The sequence below is a fragment of the Notamacropus eugenii genome, chromosome 4 (genome assembly GCF_028372415.1).
Source record: "Notamacropus eugenii isolate mMacEug1 chromosome 4, mMacEug1.pri_v2, whole genome shotgun sequence".
NCBI lineage: Eukaryota > Metazoa > Chordata > Mammalia > Diprotodontia > Macropodidae > Notamacropus > Notamacropus eugenii.
In genome coordinates this window covers 476,907,701-476,929,026 of record NC_092875.1, presented here as the reverse complement: position 1 = coordinate 476,929,026, position 21,326 = coordinate 476,907,701, and the positions used below count along the sequence as shown (strand labels likewise).

At 39.8% G+C, this 21,326-nt stretch overlaps 1 protein-coding gene across 10 annotated transcripts in view; it reads left to right on the top strand.

The window, feature by feature from the left end:
* Positions 1-21,326, top strand: part of MAST4 (microtubule associated serine/threonine kinase family member 4) — an 816,735-nt gene that overhangs the window by 756,433 nt on the left and 38,976 nt on the right. For all 10 annotated transcript variants that reach the window (XM_072606465.1, XM_072606462.1, XM_072606463.1 and 7 more), the window contains 7 exons: positions 3,185-3,252; positions 6,866-6,951; positions 13,636-13,844; positions 16,274-16,412; positions 17,526-17,658; positions 18,511-18,676; positions 20,565-20,666. In XM_072606465.1, coding sequence (XP_072462566.1) covers positions 3,185-3,252; positions 6,866-6,951; positions 13,636-13,844; positions 16,274-16,412; positions 17,526-17,658; positions 18,511-18,676; positions 20,565-20,666 — 903 coding nt within the window. The remainder of the gene's footprint in view (positions 1-3,184; positions 3,253-6,865; positions 6,952-13,635; positions 13,845-16,273; positions 16,413-17,525; positions 17,659-18,510; positions 18,677-20,564; positions 20,667-21,326) is intronic.

Below are 21,326 nucleotides of genomic sequence, written 5' to 3'. Positions count from 1 at the left end.
AAAAACTTCCTTCACCTTTCATTCCATGGTTTGATCTCATCAACTAAAACAGAAGGTTTTGTGCTGGCTAGAAAGGTCCAGAAATGAGAAAGAATTTTCATTCAAAATTGGCTTCTTGGTTCATTAGACTGAATTTGCAAACAGTATTTATGCTGCTAAATTGTTTGTGATGGTGGTAAATGTTGGCACAAAGATTCTTCCCGTCTGAAGCCGGGGAACCTGCCACTGTACACCCGTCTCTCCTATTTCCTCCTGCTTTGTTGGCTGTTATGGTCATAGTATCTTTTCTTCCAGTGAAATGATGCATGCATTACTGGGAGATAATGCCAGATAAATTTATACTGTACTGAAAGCAATACCACAACAGATTCATCACTTATCAGACTGGTGACTGCATTTCTGAAAAGTTCCCTGGGGAGAAATTTTTTCCCCATGGCTTTTAAATTACCATCTTTACCTTTTTGTATCATGAGTCTTCAGAAATGGTTCAAATCAATGAAATAAAAAGGGCAGATGTTTAATGGTATTTAGATGAGTTTTAAAAATCTCTTCAGGCATTACAAAATGATGCCTTAGCTCCCTGCTTCAAAAGCTGACTCTCAGTTCCATTCCATTACTACCCACTGCTTATAAATAATATGTGCTTCCCAGATAATAGTTATTTAGCAAAAATTCTATTTAAAACAGAACCATTTTTTAATTTGTTTCTTTTTTATGAAAGTAATTGGAGTGGAGGAGGCTGTCAAAGGATATTATAGTGACTCTTCACGCCACTGGAGTTTAAGGTCGTGTCAGCAATTGCATTATAAACCTAGTTCTTCACAGGTTTGTCCCTGGGAGGTAAATGTCACATAGACTGAACCCTAGTTAACTGGGGCTGACAATTGAAGAGCTACTGGTCTGCCTTCTTGAGCCCATTTTCATTTTGAAGAAAGCCAGTGTTTGATTTCTTGGAACATCTGTAATTCATTTTTGTCAAAGAGAGGTTATCATTTTCTAGCCTCTATACTCCTGATTTTAATTGGGAAAGTATCTTTTAAGCCACCCATGTTATTATTTAAAATATGACCGCTGAAGTATAATTTCTAACCTTTCATAACCTCGGAACATGTTTATATCACTGTTTTTTCAACACCTGCCTAAATTATTATTAAAATGTAAACAAGGGTCCCAGTGGGTAGGAATGACTTCATTCAGGAGGACCATCAAATAAATAATAGCTGTAATTTACCCATTCTTTAGTTCATCCATCCATATCCATTTGATAGCAGCTCTGTAGCCATGCGCACTGCTCATATTGTTAGACACTTTCAGATAGCACTGGGAAGAAAACCGGAAGTGTTACTCAAATTTACCTTTTCTGCTTGGCTCGTGCTCATTCTGGAATTTTTCTTGTTGCTAAAATGCAAAAATTACATTTACTCCAGAGCATAACTTTGGTTAATTTTTAATTAAATTGCATAATTTACATAAAATCCCTTAAAGTCACCACAATCATTTAAGTACAATATTCCAGTAATTCCTAAAGATATAGCAGATACTTTGAAATATATATTAACACATTATTTTTCAAACAATCTAAAACACTATTTTTTATTTAATATACAATTTTGTTAAATTTGTTCTTGGAAAGGAATGAGTAACATTAAAAAATGAGCTTTTGTAAGTAAGTCTGTCACTGACTGACACCTTAAACTTCTATGTGGTGTCCTACAAGTCTGGTGGCTTGTCTACAGTCCTGGCTCTGCTGTTTTCTTACCATGTGACCTTGGACATGCCAATTTACTTCTCTAGACTTCCATTTTCTCATTTATAAGAATAGTGGAGCATGTTCCAGAATGTGCTGTACGAAACAGTGAAAACTGTCGATCAACAGGTTAGAGAGACTTTGGGAGAAAAATGTCAGCTGTAATGATATTTCCCCTTAAAAATATTAGATATGAATTCATGTATCACCAATGCCTCATTCATTTTTCAGTCACTTTTTTAAACATTCTGCTGCATGTTTTCCCCCAGTCTCTTCTCTTCCACGTCCCCAGACCTTTCTCCAAACCACCAGATAGGTTCTCTTTGTGTAAATTACCCAAAGTAACCTGTTTCCAATGAGTTCAGGAGACACTCCGCTAGATGTTATCTAACAGTCTCTGTGAACCCATTCATGCAGAGCAAAGGAATACCAGCCCCTAGTCTTCAGGCTATGGCGTGGAGAATTGGGACAGGCACCAGGAATCAACCAAAGCCGGCTCCAACAGCCTATGGAGAGCCAGTTGCTCAAATTTCAGCGCCAGCATTTGTACCTCAGAAGCTGGCTGTCCGTCTGGGCTTAGTCACTGCTTTGTTGGTTGTCGACACTTAAGAAGGTGGTGGAGAAAATATCAATAATGCTGATTTAACCTAAGGAGTGTTTCATGGATTCAGCTGTTTTTCCTCTCAGAGAGCCAGTTGTGAAACATTTCTCGGCACATCACTGGGCATGTGGCACGCTTGTTTCTGCCCTGTGCCATATGTATATACATATATATATATGTGTATGTATGTGCCATATGTATATACATATACATATATATATATATATATATATATATATATATATATATATATATATATATATATATATATATATATATATATATATATATATATATATATATATATCTCCCTGGTGGGGAGTATGGATTGTTTTGCCCATAAAGGTAATTTTAGCTATGTGCCCAAGGATGGTTATTTTCAGTGGGGCATTCAGATGGATGCCACAGGGATGTAGTAAATACTTATTCCAGGAGAAGGTAAGAAAACTTGCCACCTCTTACACATCAGATGGAGAGAGTCTTTGATCCCAATCCCCTTTCATGTCCCCAACCATTTTGGAAGTCACAGAATCTTTGCAATGCTCTTTGGATCCCAGACATGGCCACAGCCAAGTGGTGGGCTTGGGTCTTCATGGGGTCAAGTGATCATAGAAACTCACTATGGAGAAAAGGATGGACAAAGGAGGAATCATAAACCATTACCAAATTACAAAGTATAATAGTTCTACTTTTGCAATATTTAGGAATTGTAGTTTTTACTTTTTTCTGCCATGTGAGAAACATCATCTTTCCTTGAGGTTTCAGCCTAGCACTTCTGTCTTTTTGCAACTTTTGACATGATTATTCTAATCTTTCTTTTCTGTTTTCCCTTTTAGAAATGGCACAGCTAGGAAACTATGATAGTGGGACAGCAGAAACCCCAGAAACTGATGAATCAGTGAGCGTAAGTGGTATTCTTTGGCACAGTCTGCTGCTTTTATAGTTTCTAAATACCTGAATATTTTGTGTTCATTGAATGATGCTACACAATATTTCTTTCTGCCCTTTGCTAGGTTTGCAAATGACTGATTTTAAAGAAGTTCATATAATGGTACATTTATGCTAAGGTATATTATTTACCTCAGTTTCCATGGTTACTTCCATGCCACAGTGAGGTGTCAGGATGGAAGTTTAGTGTAGGTAAAAGTTGTATTTCAAAAAAAAACCAAAGAAACAAAAAAAAAACAACCAAACCCTAACTTATAAACAACGTCATCTCACAAAATAGAAGGAAAACAAGCAAGGCAAAAACAACCTTCAGAAAACTTAATGTGAGACCCAACAAAACCAGAGTATCCCCAAAACATTTATAGATAAAGTAAGAGGCTAACAAAGAGAAGTGAATTGAAACAGCTCTGCCCACAATTCTAAAATAGTCTAGTGTCAGGTTGGTGGGAATCAAAACATTACATTTAGGTTTTAACACGTTAGGCACTCTAGAAAATGAGGATGGGAAAAGCAGCGGAACCAGAACCAGTCAACACAATTTTAGAGGGACTCAGATTGTTTTAAACTATCTCAAAAAAAAAGATTCATCCAGAAAGAGGGGATGGGGACAGACATTGATATAAAAAAAAGTGATTAAGAAGATAACAGCAAAAATGACCTGTGTGCTTGCATCACCATCATCATCACCACTGACCTATTTGCTTTCAGGTCTACAAAATACCTCGTATACGGTAGTTCACTTGATCCTCACAATAACCTTCCAAGCTTTAAGAACCGCGGACTTTATTACACACATTTTAAAGATGAGGAAACAAATTGTGGAGAGGTTAAGTGACTTGCCTGTGGTTAAACCAGTAAATGAGGAAGGCAGAATTCAAGCCTAGGTCTTTCCAAATTCCAAGTACAGCACTTTCCACTATATTATCAAGGGTATCTGGTGAAAATTAAGGGAACAGAACAGGCTTTCTTGCATGAATTTTTGTGGGAGATATCTTCACAATCAAATAATTGATCACAATGTATAAAAAATTGATCTCCCTGCCATTTACTTTTTGTTGGTTACAAAAACAAAATCCATTTTGATTGGCAGAGTATGCATCCAAAAACGCCCTCCTACAACTATGAGAGAGATGACAGCTGGGAGACTCCAGTGGACATGTTAAGGTTCTACAACCATAGAAATAACTGTTATTATGGAATGGGAGGCCACTCGTCATTCTGGGACATATACTTACCAAAGACATTAATTACTGTCATGAAAGATGTTCTTTACAAAAGTTCATGTAGAAGAATTTCTCCAAGATGGTGAAGTTTTCCTGATACCCTTGTTTCAATGTGGCATTGTGCCAATTTCATCAAGTCCAAAGCTCTGAGGCAAAGGCTGCAGGACATTCTCATTGGATTCCATGGTCACTCAACAGAGATTGGCCTACTGATCTTTACCAGGGGCAGGGACAGGAACTGTACCTGGGATTGCTCTGATGTAGGGAATTCCCCGGTGAGAGAATTCACTCTACTGATGTAGGCTGGTCTTTGCAAATTATACTCTTAGAACATTGCCCAGAACAACGAGAGGAGAAGTGACTTGTCTAGGGTCACACAGCCAGTATATGTTAGAGGCAAGACTTAAATCTAGGTCTTCTTGGATGCAAGGCCCTCTCTTCAGCCCTTGTCCTAGGCTGCCTTTTATTGAAAAACACTATTAAAAAAGAATACTGTCTAGAATAGATTATGATAAGTCATTGCATAGCCAGCCCATTGAGTTAGTGTAATGGTATCTTAATCTTGGGTAGGTACTACAGATGGATAATGAATCAGGCCCAGAAATAAATAGAAGGATGAGAATCGGGAGAGTTGTTTTTGGGAAGCTGCACAATATCTTAAATGGTCCCGAAGTTACCCCTGTTGCCAAAGCATTCTTTTAACGAATTTTAACATATTTTCCTATGAATGATATATGGCTTAGTTTCATGTAACATATCAAAATTCTGAGAACTCAGAATTGCAGATTACCCAAAGAGCGAAGGAAAAATACATGCAAGATGTGATATACAAGATATCATTCTTGTCACAAGTGACTAGAAATAGAAGCTGGGTATATAGCAAGAGAAAGGGATAAGAGATAAATAGCATAAAGTGTCTTCTGGGAAACATGAAGTATCTGATCCTGAAGAAAGCCTCCAGAGCACTGGATGACAGTTCTGCTTATTAGTCATTCAATCTATAGACATTGTATTGTGTGCCAAGCACTGTGCTAGGTGACAGATTCAGAGACAGAAATGAAACAGTCCTTGTCCTCAAGGAGATCACAGTCTGTTGAGGAAAGGCTTGTACAAATGTAAGAATTTATGTACAACAAATAAAAGGGAATATGGGTGTGGGGAAGGGTGGCAACAATGGTAGCTTAGCACGGAACAGGTCAGGTCAGATCAGGAAAGGTTTCATGTAGGATTCATGTTGAAATCATTCTATGAAAGATTTATGGAAAGGCAAGGACAAGAATTTCATGGAATCAAAAAGCCAAGGTGAGTTAAGATATGCAAAAGTGAAGAGTTACCCTTGCACCGATAAGGTCATGAACCTATTGGGGAAGATACTCCATATTTTCATGTTATCTTGCCTTAGCAGACAGTCCATTGGAGCAGATCCCTAAAGGGAGGGGTGCTAACAACCCCAGAAGTTGATCCTTGATTCCACTAGAAGTGGAAGTCATGAATGATCTGGGTCACTGGATCGTTTCTGGCTATAGTCTTTGACTTTAGCATTGGAGATTTTCTGGCTCTATCTGGCCTTGTGGAATACTTTTGTTAGGGAGGAGCAGGGATTCAGAACTCTATTTCCTAATGTGGAAGCAACCATCAGAACTAGGCCAGGCTAAATAATTCTGATATCACCATGCTAATAGGAGAGCCCTTAATTGGTTTTGATTTTAATGTTGAACTGCTTACTTGGTCACAGTGAAATTAAGGTTAGAAGAAATAAAGGAAGCACTATTGTACTTACAAAGACTGCACTATTACTGAAGTTCCCAGAGTTATGTAGGGGGACAGATATTTGTCATCATCCCATTTTGCTCAGAGAAACTGAGGCCAACCGATGTGCCCTGGTCAAGGTTAGAAAAACCCTCTTTCTCATTGTTATAGCCATTCTCTGAGCCATCTTCTTTATTCTGTCTCATGCTTGGAAGCAGGTCTAAACGTTGAGAAATTCTGATCTCAAATACTCACAGAGGGTTCTCTGTAGGTGAACTGAGCCTGATCGGTTTTGTCTGGGAGATTGATATGGACTTCTCAGAAAGCCTGATGCCTTTTTCTCCAAGTGTGTGAATGAAAAATAAGGCAGTGTAATGAGCAGAGGAGAGGATGTGCTACTCAAAGCCTTCATCCTGAAGTTGAGCACTCTTGTTTTGCCAGATTAATTTCAGTGGCTCCCTCACTGATAACTTTGGATAAAGTCCTCTTAATTCAGCACATTCAACCATAGAGCCCAGAACAGTATTCTTTTACTCACTTGGCTGTTGCATCACATTGTGTCAGAATATTTGGTAACTTTGGTTTCTTGTTTTAAAGAGTTCTAATACTTCACTGAAACTTAGAAGAAAACCCCGTGAAAGTGATTTTGAAACAATCAAGTTGATTAGCAATGGCGCTTACGGGTGAGTACTTCAAGATACGCTTTCTGTTATACTGTAATGTAGCAGAATTATGTGTTCTCCTTCATCCTCATTTGGCAAACTGATATTATCTTGGAATGGCTTTTTAAAATGTTTTCTTTATCGACCAAAAGTTTCTCAGGTGAGGGAAAATAAACTCTTATCCCCCCTTCCAGTGATTAGTGAATAAGTACAAATTGAGAAGCTGGCCCTTCAGACTTGAGGAGTAAAGGAGGTTCTTGTACAATCCCCCTTCTTCTCTGCCCACCCCAGAACAGTGAAATAAGCACTGGGTAATGGAGGAATGCCTAAAGTTCTTTGGGTCAGATCTTCCCTGATGATGGTATCTCTGGTAAATACACCGTATTGCATTCAGCATTACAACATGAAGATTTTCCTCATCTTTCCTTTCCCTCATCTCCCCACCCCCTGACACCATAGGAAGATTAGTGCTCAAAAAAGAGGATTCAGTTCAATTTTTGAGCAATTTTCAACCAATTTGTCTTATGTCCTTTGTTCAGACAATTTGTTTTAGTCTTTGTGTTACTCCTTGAATATTTTAAAGTCTAAGTTGCAAGCTAAAATACTTTGGAGGCTTTTTGGAGCCTAGGTCTCTCTGTTCTTTCCTGTCTGGAAATGCAATAGCTGCTCATTTTGATTCAATTCAATAAGCACGTATTAAGCGCCTACCAGAACAGTTAGTGGATAGAGTGCAGGGTCTTCAGTCAAGAAGACTCATCTTCCTGAGTTCAGATCTGCCCATGCTGCCTGTGTGACCCTGGTTAGTTTCCTCATCTGTCAAATGAACTGGAGAAAGAAATGGAAAACCACTCCAGTGTCTTTGCCAAATGGGATCACAAGGAGTTGAATGTGACTGAAATGCGTGACCAACAACCATGAAAGTACCTACTATGTGCAAGGCACTGAGCTAAGAACTGGGGATGCAAAACAGGGAAAAGACAGACCCTGTTCTCTGGGCACTTACAGTCTAATAGGGGAAAAGGAACAACATGCAAATAAATACATATAAAGCCAGCTGTATATGGTATAAATAGGAAGCAATTAACAGAGGGAGGGAACTGGAATTAAGAAGGGTTGCAGGAGGCTTCTTGTAGAAGGTGAGATTTTAGTTGGGATTTAAGGAATTATGGTCCTACTGTTAGTCAGCCTGGAAGCTTTGACCTGTTCCTTTTCTGACCCGAGTTCATGCCCTGATCCTTGAGCAGTCTGGTGGCCCTCTGCTCCTAGAGGCTCACCGTGTTGGTGTCAGATTCAGTGCAGATACCTAACAGTTTTCAGTCCTCTGCAGCTCAGAACTCTCAAATGCCTGCATTCTACCAGCCTCAGCTGCATCGAGTGGTCGCAGTTAGAGGCGCACACCACCTCCTATTTTTGTAGGAATTTGTATTCTTTGCCTTATATTGGCTCCAGTTCTAAGTGCTAGGTGACTCATTATGAACTGGTAAGAAAGAACTAGAAAAGATATTACACCAGTGGTGCCTTATTACTTTTAGACTGTCAAAGGACACCAGTATAATTAACCAATAATCCTAGTTCCATCTGTAGCTAGAAAGCCATAAACTATTCCATAGGCATGTATAGCAGTTTATTATGTGTATAAGCCAATGAAATAAAAGTTACGGTAGCTGTGATAGTTTTTTTTTTCCTTCCTCCAATATTTTCCACTTCATTAATTTGGTGAAGTAGCTTAGATATGTGTGAGTTTTCCCTACGCTTCACCGATTTGTCTTCAGGAGTATGGCAAGGGGCATGTTTTGTAATGTGCTTTGTAAATGCTTTCTGATGACATATTTTTGGAGTATTGTATTTCCTTGAAGGACTTAATGGAAGGTTTTATTCCTAATGAAGTTTTGGAAATGCTTTTCCACAGTGAGAATTCCTTTTTTTTCCTGGTTTGGGTTTTATGCTGCTGCTTTGAGTATTTCTTCCTTCATTAGTGGGATAGAAGGCTGAGCACATTTGACTTAATATAACTCTGGGCTTGAACATAGCTAAACTGTATTCGATGTGGGATTATGGGTAAGATTATATAGGAATTCTAGTTTTATGAAAGTTTCAGCACCTATCTTAGCAGTACTCAGTGTTATAATTGGTTGAGTAAACTCATTTGTACTGCAATTAAACAACTGTATAGTAGATGAGGTATGTCCGACTTTGGGGAATGGTTGGGAATATACAAGAAGTTAAACAAGCTGTGAATCAGTAAACACCCAGGATGTGAGCCAAGTCATTAATGGCTTCACAAGCTGTCTCTTTTAGCCTTTACCACCCAGCCAAAACTTTTTTTTTTCTTTGGCTCCTCTCAAATCAAATTTCTCATTATATTTCCAGCAGATTTCCCCTACATTTTAATTATTTTAAATTTGAAGTTGGAATGAAGTTACACTCATTGGATCACCCACTCAAGATGCTGTTTACATGCTTATGTGAACCAGCCGAATGAATGGTTCACTTTATGGGTGGATGAACTCTCACTGTTGTAGGTTTTCCTAGGCAGTTGTACATGAGTGTTGTGTAACAGTGTCTGCTTGTGAGGGTGATTGACATTGAAACACATTCAGAGACTTTCCAGAATGGTATCATTTGGGGAATCGGTGGCCCTCGTACTGAAAAGCTTTGTTCTGAAAGGCTACCTACATTTGGACCAAAACACATGCCCTGATTTTCTCAACCTTGCACTTAGTTGACAATTGGTATTGGAAAATCGGGTCTCTAATTTGTGGAACTGCAGATTATTTCACATTTGTTGATATGATGATATTCTAACCATCTCTCGTGTTTATGCTTTAAAACCAGACTGAGCTCTCTTCACTGCCGCTGTTAATATTCTCTCTTCTTAAACTGGACAATCCTACTTGGATTTTGTCATTTCTACTTAAAATTCTTTATAGAGACAGATGAAGATTGTTACAGGAAAAAAATAGTAAAAGCTGTATTTTTCACCCTTCTTCCTGCCCTCACACAAAAACAGAGATGTATTTGAAGGTGGACAAACACAATTGTTTTGCCTGGGTGCACACAGTTTTGAAAATACTGGAAGGGCATGCAAGCTGAATGAATCAGAAGAACTGGGTTCTAACCCTACCTTTGCCACTGTTGATGTCATCATGAGCAAATTGCTTTATATGGGGCAGGGGGAGGGCTCTGTTTCTTCATTTATAAAATGAAAGATTAGACTACATGTTCCCTAATGTCTCTTGCAGATATAACACATGGTTCTGCGTAGGTGTGCATACACTCACTAGGTCCATGCTTTTCATGGCTACCTTTGGTGGTACTCATATATTCTCCATCCCACATATTGGTTGGTTGTCCTTCGTCTTCGAAGAAGACCAAAATCCCATGTAACAAACGTACCAAGTGTCATATAATCCTTGAGCTCTTGCACAAGGCTCTGTACATAAATTTTCACATTCATAATATGATTGACTCCTTCTATTCTAGACCCCATCACTCCTTCCATTGGTTAACTTCATGTTGCAGAATATAGAATGCTGGACTAGGAGAGTTAAGAGCAGGAATGCAAACCCTGCCTCAGGCACTCACTATCTGTGTGATCATGGGAAAATCACTTAACCTCTCAAAGCTCTAGATTTCTCATCTATGAAATGAGGACACTGAGACTTGTATGACCTGACTCACAGGGTTGTTGTGAAGAAATCTCTTTCCAAAACTTCAAAGTACTATGCAAATTTCCGTGTCTTTTCTTACCTTTCTCTCTCTCTGTCCTCCCTCTCCCTTACTTTTTCCCCCTCTTTCCCTATCTCTCTCTGTCTCTCTGCATCTCTCCTTGCCTTCTCTTTCTTCTCTCTCTGTCTTTCCCCTCCTCCTTTCTGTCTCTGTCTCTGTCTCTGTCTCTGTCTCTCTCTCTCTCTCTCTCTGTCTCTCTCTCTCTTCTTTCCTCCCTCCCTCCCTCTCTCTCCCTTGAAGACCTGAATCCTTGCTTTGCCACTTATACCATACAACCCCAAGCAAGTCCTTTCATTTCCTTGGGCCTCAGTTTCCTCATCTGTAAAACCCATGATTTGAAATGCATAGCCTTTGAAGTGCCTTCTAACTTTAAATCTATGATCTTAAAGTATATTTCCAAGAAACAGCACTGTGATATTCTCTCTCATTACTTCTTTATCTGGGTGAATCTGCTTTCACTGATTTGGGGCCACATAGGGGAGAGTAGAATTACTACACACTGAGAACTTTTCACAAAGCAAATTAGCTTTGGCGATTGTGAAATGTCAAAAAAAATAATTAAAAGCCAAACAAAATAATAAAAAAATCTCTTGGTCTTCTAGGATGTTTGTATCTCACTGCACCTGTGGAGCTCATTTTCCTTGGTATTTTTTCTTTGTTGTGGTTCCCCTAAATATTTTTATTCTCAGAATGTTCCAGTGAGAAAAAAATATAAAAGCTCCCTCCAGTCTGAGAGTTAGAAAAGCTGGGGATATGTATGGAGGTCCTTGCATGGCACCGTGGGGAGGAAGACTCAAGGGACAGTCCTCTTTTTTCCCTACTCAACATCATATATACTTGACTTCTCTCTTCTCTACTTCTGTCTCCGTCAGACATATTACTAAACGACTCTCTACACAGTGAACTTCCAATATTCCCTGGTAGCGACTGTATAAAATGGGTAATATCAAAGTTCTGGCAGTGTCGGTGACATGAACAGTAGTGCAGCCAATTCACTCTCAGAAGCAATTTCTTGAGATGTTTAGTAAATAGTCTCCCCCCTTTCAGCACAGCTGCTTCATAAATTCACTGTTAATTTTTTTCTATATGAAATAAGCTTAACTGCTGATCCTAAAGAAAACAATCAGTACCAGCCCTCTTCATAGCGATTGTACAATATGTATTTGAGGGTAGAAGGGGAGGCCAAATTAATTTCTTCTCCCATTGTATCTGTGCTTCTTCTCACAACTGAGTAGGCATGAACAAACCTTTGTCTGGGACAAGGTGGCAGAAAGGAAAAAGAAAATGGAATATATGTAGCATTAGACTATTGTAGAAAGAAAAGAAACCAAGGAAGAGGAGAGAAAATGCTGTAAAGGTCTGAAAAGATCCCTTTATCCAGCAGACAAAGAAAGGAAATGACTAAGCGTGTGAAGATGAAGACTGATTCAGTTCAGGATGGGAGAAAATGTAAAGGATTCCCCCCCAACCCAGTTGTATGAATGAAAAAAAAGATAACTCTGCTTCTTAGGAAATATGAAAACTTTGGGTTAAATTATGACTGTGCTTACTGGAAACCCTGTGAATGTTTTAGCCTAATATCATAGCTATGGTATACAGAGTATGTCCACATTGAAGCTGAGCTGTCATTGATTTCTTTTTCCAGATAATAAATGTGGCTCGGACACATAATTAGAATTCCCAAGAAAAACACACCACTGGAATACTCCTAGGAAGCTGAGTCCCAAATAGTATTTTTGTTTTGGGACTACGTGTATATGGGGACAGGATGTGGTGTATGTCTAAATGAATATAAATGAATATATTTTTTTTTCATTTGTAGTGAACCAGTTAAGTACTGACGGATGTGCTCTTTTCCCAACCCTAGAATTCTGACTTGATCTCACGAGTGTGATAATCACAGACGAGGGGAGGTGTCCTGTGAGAAAGAAAAATACTCACTGCTCTTGGGGGTAGTTCCCAGGTTACTGTTTCCTCAAAGCCCCCTTCACTCAAATTACTTGTCCTTTTAATCCCTGGTTTTCCCCTAGCCTCAGGAAAATCAGTGCCGCTAAGATTTGGGTGAGAGTAATAGAGCAGTGCCCTGATGTGTGTGGCCGAAGTGTAAGTTCAAAGTTGGGACAAAGATATGAGATTAATCATACCTTTCCCAAGGCCTAGATGTTGGGAAATGAATTTCCTGTGAAAGTAAGAATGGGTGTGTCTCAGTGGTGAGCTAATAAGGAAATTAGAAGGTGTGTTACAGGACATTCTCCCTTCTGGCCACATCTCCACCTTTTCTGCCTCCTCCTTCCCCTTCACTCACCCCCACTCCCTCTGCATGCTGCTTATTTATCTGGAAATCTCATAGGAGGAAAATCGAATGATATCCTCAACAAGGTTTCCCAGGATTGAAAGTGCTCCCAGTTGTAAGCCAGACGTTTTCAAGGCTGTATTATTTCTTTCAGACCACAAGGGTACCATTGAGTAAATTACTGCCTTAGTCAGTCAAGGAATAAGACCTAACGTGGAGCTAGGGAGTTAGGCACTAGGTGGAACTGGCACATCATGGATAACTTCAGCCATCCTAACTCAGCTAAATTATATATCAGATTTTCTTTTTCACTTTTAAAAAGCTTAGCATCACTTTTAGTTATTGGGAAATTCCTCTACTTGGGGATTGTCCATTCACTACCCTGGGCAATGAAGATGGATTTGATAGCTTTCTGTGTGACCTGTGACCTTTATTGAAGGAAAACCTTAAATCAATTCTAGCTTAAAGAATTTTGCTGAGTTTGAGATGGTAGTGCTTTGTTTTGTTTCATTTGTTTGTGTGTTTGTTTGCTTTTTTCTGGCTGTGGTCTCATGTGCTGAATCTTGACCTACATAAGAAATTTGGAGCTGCATACAAAAATTGGAGTGGGAGGGGATTGGCGACTCTAATTTAATGCATACCAGAAACACACTCCCCTAATTTTCCTCTACACTGACTTGCAGGGCTGTTTATTTTGTGCGGCATAAAGAATCCAGGCAGAGGTTTGCCATGAAGAAGATTAATAAACAGAACCTCATTCTCCGGAACCAGATTCAGCAGGCCTTTGTGGAACGTGATATCCTGACTTTTGCAGAAAATCCATTTGTGGTCAGCATGTACTGTTCCTTTGAAACAAGACGCCACTTGTGCATGGTCATGGAATATGTGGAAGGTAACCCTTGTTACTACATAGGAAAATAGAGTCAGACCAGGAATTTCCACCTGGCACCTTTGTATGATGGAAGCATTCTGTATTTCTACCATTCATCCTCCAGATCCCGTTGGAAGCTGAGGTCCAGCAAGGAGACGGCTTTATTCCCAGTCATTGCATTCTGATAATTGCCTGTAAAGTGCCTGATGTACAGTAATAAAGGGAAATTAGTGCTATTTGGAAAAGTTTTTAATAGCTTGTAATCATAACTACATCCTCTCAATGCTAGAATTACAAATTTTAGTTTGTCTTTTCCCTTCCCATTATTTTGTCAGACCATAGGCACCGCAAAGAACATGAGCCTTGGAGTCAAGAAAGACTTAGTTTCAGATCCTGCCTCTGGCATTTGCTATATAGGTAACTCTGGGCAAATCACTTCACCCTGTCTCAGCCTCAGTTTCCTCATCTGTAAAATGGGAATGATAACATCTACAGTACCTAGCTCATTGGTGGTGATATATAGAGATATACATCATAGAGGTGATATTTGGAATGCCCTTTGCCAGCCCTAAAATATGATATACGTGTCAGCTCTAATCATTGTTAATGAAAGGCATTACCTTATTATAGTTGGTCATCATAAGGAAGGAATCACACTAAGTCTTTGACTCACTTTTATCTTAGGATAAGACATGGAGGTGGGAAGGGAAAATGTTCAGGGTAGAATGAGTTATCCCAGGTATGATCTGCTTACTGTGTTCTCATGAGAACAGCTGGATGTTGAGTAGCTTTCAGAGTCCTAGATAATGTTATTCCCAGCTGTTTTATGTAGATGCGATACAAGCCCTGAACTCCTGTGAATTGAATTGAATATGACTTGAACAATGTGCTGACAAATGTTTAAAAACATGTTCTCTGGGTGGGGAGAAGTGGAAATATGTGCGTGGCACATTTTAAGTCTAATTTTCATTGTTAACATCTTTCTCCATCACTTACTTAAGTCTCTAAATAGCCAAACAAGAAATATCAAGCCCTGATTTGTATCTTTGCCTGTGATGTCAGTGCTCCCTCTGAAAATTCAGCAATTGGGTCCCATGAGTAATTTGGCTCTGGTACACCCCCAGATAACATCCGTGTGAATAAAGAGCAGAAGGTTGACCCTAAACCAAGGGAATTTTTTTGTCTCTAGTTTAAATTTGGGGACAGGTAGGTGGCCCAGTGGATAGAGCATTGGGCCTTTGAGTGAGAAAGACCTGACTTCAGATCTACCTCAGACACCAGCTGTGTGACACTGAGTAAGTCACTTAACCCTGTTTGCCTCAGTTCCCTCATCTGTAAAATGAGCTGGAGAGGGACATGGCAAACTAGCCCAGTGTCTTTGCCAAGAAAATGGGGTAACGTAGAGTTGAACATGACTGAAATGACTGAGCAACAGCAAGCGAAGCTTCTTCATTGTCAGAGCTGCCTCTTCCCCCATTTCACCATCTGATATCTTATGACAAGCATGAGGACAAGCATTTTATTCCCAAAATTAGTAGAAAATTCTTAATAACTCAATGATCCATTGATGCTTGGAGTCTGACAAAAGAATACGTATTGTATGCTTTAAAATAATTAGCCTCATGAGAATCTAATTAAAGGCTTATGAGATTCCTAATTGAATCTCCCATTTGTACAGGGCTTGACAATTTACAAAGCCTTGTCACATGTATTCTCTCATCTGTTTGATCTTCACCGGAGCCCCATGACATAGGCAAGGCAGGAGTCATTCTTGCCCTTTTTCAGATTTGGAAACTGAGACCAGGATAGATTAAGTAGCTTACTCAAAGTCATATCCAGCATGGGAGGCAAGAAGGCAAGCCTGGGCTCCCTATCCAGGGAGGTTTCCATTGTATTACACTGGGCAGCTAGAAGAGCCACACTGGAGCTCAAATCCGACTTGAGATACTTCCTAGCTGTATGACTCTGGGCAAGTCACTAAACCCTGTTGGCCTCCATTTCCTTATCTCTAAAATGACCTGGATAAGGAGAATGGCAAACCACTCCAATATCTTTGCAAAGAAAACTCCAAATGAAGGCGTAAAAAAGTCAGACATGATTGACAACAAAAGCTGATTTACTTCACTATGGTTCATCATGGTTTTGTGTACAGTCCAATTTCACCAACAATTTTTGAGCACCCTCATACGTGCAGTACTGTGGGAGCAGGTCTTGAGTGCAGTGATGTTCTCCAACGTGCTACCAGATCACGCCTGCGCAGTGTCTTCTTTTGATTGCCTATTTTAACCACACACATCATTACTTGAAATGCACTCATTTAATAAATGCTGTATGGCATGGGAGGTGAAGGGGAGGTAACTGTATCTATGGAATTTAGCATTCAAAATTGATGGTTCTATTTAACCGAGTTGTTTCTATACCAGCCATCTCTCCTTTCTCATGTTTTACAGGGGGAGATTGTGCAACCTTAATGAAAAACATGGGTCCTCTGCCAGTAGACATGGCTCGGATGTACTTTGCTGAGACGGTTCTAGCCTTGGAGTATCTGCATAATTATGGCATTGTGCACAGGGATCTGAAGCCAGACAAGTATGTGTCCTGAATGGATCCAGAAGCAGTTTTTACTGGAAAAAAAAAGTGGAGAGATGAGAAATATGAAAATATACTTTTTGTTTTGCAAGAAAATGTTTCTCACGGATGCCAACCACCCTGGCCAGTTATGAATTCTCAGATAATAGGCATCTTATTCCATGAATGGGTTATTTTTAACAGTTCTAATGAATATGTTGATTTTTGTAACCCTTTAAGGGCTGTCATACTGGTAATAATAGCTTGAGGGAAGCACGTTTGTTCCAGGGCAAGAAATGAATATGAAAACTGGGACAATAGAGAAAGCTGTTTGTAAGCTTAAAAGTGTGAGATATCTTTTAATAGGCAAATGCAGGTCATTGTCAGATGGGAAACTGCATGTATGCTAAAGATCTTATTATGTGTCACACACCTGGAAGTTGGAATCTCAAACAAAAGCGAGTCTTCCTCTCCAGTTCTAGGGTCTTCTGTTTCCTCAGAGGTTCATTCCAAGGAGCTTGCAGTTTTAGTACATGAAATATCTTGAATTGTGAACAACTCTCCCTCCCCCACTTCTAAATTAATGGCACAACTTTTTAGAGGGATAAAGTGTATGTCATTATTTTTCCAAAGACCATTCGTGTTTTTGAAGCTTTCTTGGAAATGTTTGCATGTTTACTTGTACTAGCTACTTTACTCCATGCTCTCCACACTCAGACTTAATGTGCCAGTCAGTCAACAAACATTTATCAAGCCCCTAGCACATGCCAGGCAGTATCCTAGGAGGAGAGAGAAATAGGACTTCCGTGTTCTCAGGAAGCTCATATTATTTTGTGTTTTGAGGAGGACATGTACACATGTGTGCAAAATACATGCAAAGTAAGTACAAACTAATGTCAGGGAACCAGCTAAGCCCAGTTGTTAGGAGGATCCGAAAAGACCTTGGTGCCTCTGTTCTTGAGGAATTATGCTTCTTAGGCATGGGATCTTTGTTTGCTAAATGCTACTTGGCATCTTCACCTCACCTCACTGTACCTGGATAATCACTCACTGGCTTTTATGGTTGCAAACCACCTTGAGATGAGATCCAATCCACATCATCTTGATTTTTTGTATGTTTGTTCTCATTGACAGTTTGCTGGTCACATCCATGGGACACATAAAGCTTACAGATTTTGGTTTATCCAAGGTGGGACTGATGAGCATGACCACCAATCTTTATGAGGGTCACATTGAGAAGGATGCTCGAGAGTTCCTAGACAAGCAGGTAAGCTTGGTCCATACTCCCTTCTAAAACGAGATTGCCAGGTACAGAAATTCTCATGTTTACCCACAGAATTGCAAATAAAAGAAATGTAAGCTGTGGTTGCATCTCTGATGGTGATTTAGATGTCTGTTCAAAAGTTACCTTTGCTACACTGCAAATTGCTTCCATTTTTCTCATTCCAGTCCCCATCTCCCCCTTCCTTCGTACTCCCACTGCCCACCTCCTCTGTGTCCCTCCCCCAACATTATGGTCTATTAGGAAGATGGACGATCTAATTGTACGCAAGTGGGGTTGAGAGAGAGATAAATGGAAAACTGTTTTTATAAGGAATTCAGGAGTCTCAGCAGAGTACTTGTGGAACTCATGATGCATTGTACAATCAAGGGTGCTAAAATCCGAGATATGGCCCATTTCCCTTTCAGCATGCCTCATTACCATTTGCCCACAATCTGTTCACTGGAAAAGTTACTTAAGGTAAACCCATCTCAACTTTCAGACTTTCATGTAGAAAGCAAGGTGTGGGAATATTCAAGTTCTATAAATGGCAAAATGGACTTCTGGGTATGCATTATTATTTAGTTCAATATGTGTATATTTAAATTTAATATGCTTAGACATGCAAGACTCTTTAAATCTTGAAATTCAATCACATGTGACAAAATGGAATGTTTGGGATCCAGTTTTTCATCTTTGGTCCCTGAGTAATTGATTTTCTTTGATGGTAGTGAAGTAATGTTCTAAGCCCTTTATCCAGGGCCATGTGGATTGAGCAGGTGTGTATTTCCCTGAAATAATTACTGTTCAATCATCTTGTTAATTCTAACTTATTTCTAATATTCCAATTATTGTTAGGTCTGCGGGACACCTGAATACATTGCACCAGAAGTGATTCTGAGGCAGGGTTATGGAAAGCCAGTGGACTGGTGGGCCATGGGAATCATTCTCTATGAGTTTCTGGTTGGATGCGTGCCATTCTTTGGGGACACACCAGAAGAGCTATTTGGACAAGTCATCAGCGGTAAATATCACCAGGATTCATTTTCAAGCCACTACTGGGAAGCAGCTATTTAATGCAAATCCAAGGGGTATCTGAGACTCTACAATTAAAATGTTAACCTTTAGCAAAAGCTTGAGCCAACAAATTAAAAGAACTTGCTTTTAAAGCACATAACTGGTTTTCATGATACCAAGGGTAATATTTGGATTGAAAACCAGTTTGAGAAAATGCTGTTGATGTACAATTCAGAAGCTCATGAACAATATATCCAGTGTTTATGGCAGACCATTTTTGACTCAAGGAATTGATGTGGGATTCACAAATGATTTGACTGTGGGCCAGTCTTTCCATCCTTAATAGGATCGTTGCATCAGGAAAGAAGAGGTTAATAGGGATGCTATTTGTATCAAAGGGAAAATGGCTAATAAAGACATTAACAAAAATGTAATAATCTCCTCAAACAAATGTCCACCAAATAATAAATAATGAGAAAGGGAAGGAAGCAAATTTAATTCACAGATTGTTAATGATTTCATTGGTGGTGGTTATGGTGTAATGTTATTTCTGGAACAGCTGTTCTTCTTTCATTTAAAATTCAGTAACCTTTAGATCTTAACCTCCATGCTGACCCTAGCTATTGCCATGCAGCTTGTGGCCAAACTAAATGATAATGGAACAGAATTTTTCACTCCTCTACCTGCTGTTTCCATAAATTTCCCAGATGCACAGATAGAGATGGCCTCTGTGTATGCCAAAAGTTTATCTGACCTCTCAGTTGTCATGTTCCCCATTCCCCTCTTCTGGACTGTCCTACCAGGTCCAGTTACAGCAGCAGAAAGGAAAGGGAGGAAAGGAAAGCCTGCTATTAAACCCTCCTCTGTGTGAGGAGAACAGGGATCCCAGCTCTAGTCTGTCTCTGACTCTGCCAGCCAGGCATGTTTGTAAACTTTAATGAAGTGGATTTGTGGGTTGCCTGCCGTGTACGACCCTTTATACAGTATCCTAGCTGTTTATGGATTTATAACCGTGCTGTTTTTCTGATGTGATATACCGAGGCCTGAGTGGCAAGGGGAATCAACTGTTTAATTAACACAAGCGGCAAATCTGGCTTTGTTCTCCATGCCTTACGGCTGAGATGCATATTCATGTTTTATTTTCCAAATCAGATTTAAACGGCAGGCAGAGGAAGCTAGAGGCAGACACGCACAGAAATAACTCAGGTTTTTTATTGCATTTCCTTACACACAGGCACGCACACATATCTTCAGGCAAGTGTCTTTGAACATGTAGAAAATATTACAATATTCATGACAACATTTTAAATGCTTTAATTATGATTATTTTGAGTGTCTCTCCTCAGTCCTGGGAATCTGCCCTGCTCCCCCCCTTCCCCAGCCCTTTTTTTAAACTCTTATCTTTCTTATGTATTTTTCACTAAGTTCTTTTGTTGTCATGTGAGGAACATACAATATGCCTCTGAGGCAGAGTTTTGGTTAGAGTGAGCCCAGAAGTTGGATGTCTTTGGCTTTTAGAATTTTCCCCCCAGAGAGCTGACCAGCCTTGCTTTGTTCAATGCTGAGAGCCCTGGTGGAGTCATTTGGGGACAGGGATGGCCGTGTTTGTATTAGCCTTTATTTTTCCAAGCCAGTAAATCCTGGGGCCATGAGGGTTCTGGAAGTGTCTGATGGCAGGATAAAATCAAAGACTAAGCTGAATGGAATTGAAGCATATTTTGTTTTATTATCAGTATGGAGGGGAATCAGCAGATCTGGAGAAAAGATAGGTGCCCAGAGACAGATACCAGAGGAAACTGAGTGAAGTTCCCACAGGGCTTCCCCAGATGTACGCTCCCTGTTCTGTCCTGTGTCATCCACATTCTTAAAAACAAAGATGTCCATCTTTCTTGCAGATGAAATCAATTGGCCTGAAAAGGATGAAGCACCCCCTCCCGATGCCCAGGATCTGATTACTCTGCTTCTCCGGCAGAATCCTCTGGAGAGATTGGGAACAGGTGAGGGCACAACTTGTTTTAGTTTTTGCTAATGTGCAAGAAATAACATCTACATGAAACACGGCAAGGCTTTTGTTTGGGTTTTGTTTTGCATGGGAAACATCTGTTAGTGGATGTCGAACATGACAACAACTCATTATGGCTACGATGTTTGGGGGTGTTATTGTGTATTGGATGGTTTTTGCTGACTCAGAGCATTTTTTTGGGGAAACTACTCTCATTGTAAAGAAAAGCAGAGCCTTATCTCAAGATAACCCTAGACACCCCCCAGAGCTGTCCTCCTGTTAAAGGAAGCATTAGTAATCACTTGAACAGGAGAAAGTAGAACTGACTGGTCCAGTTCAAGGCATGGCACCTTTTCCCAAAGTCACCGGTAATTGCTTCCCACAGACTTTGGGGTAGGTGCTTGGTACTTGGACTAATTAGGAAATGAGCGCCTGGGGAAGGACTGTGCTATCTTATCATTGGCCTTGGCACTGTGGTCTGAGGAGGAGGATTAAAAGCGCAGACTTTTGAGGTTAAGGAGATAAAAAGAAATTACTGAGAAGAAAGCCTCTGCTATTATGTTGCCAGTTCTCTATTTTGGCTCCTTCTCTTCCTCCTTTGCATATCTTTAGCTAGGTGGCTCAGTGGATAGAGTACTGGACTTGTAGTCTTGGT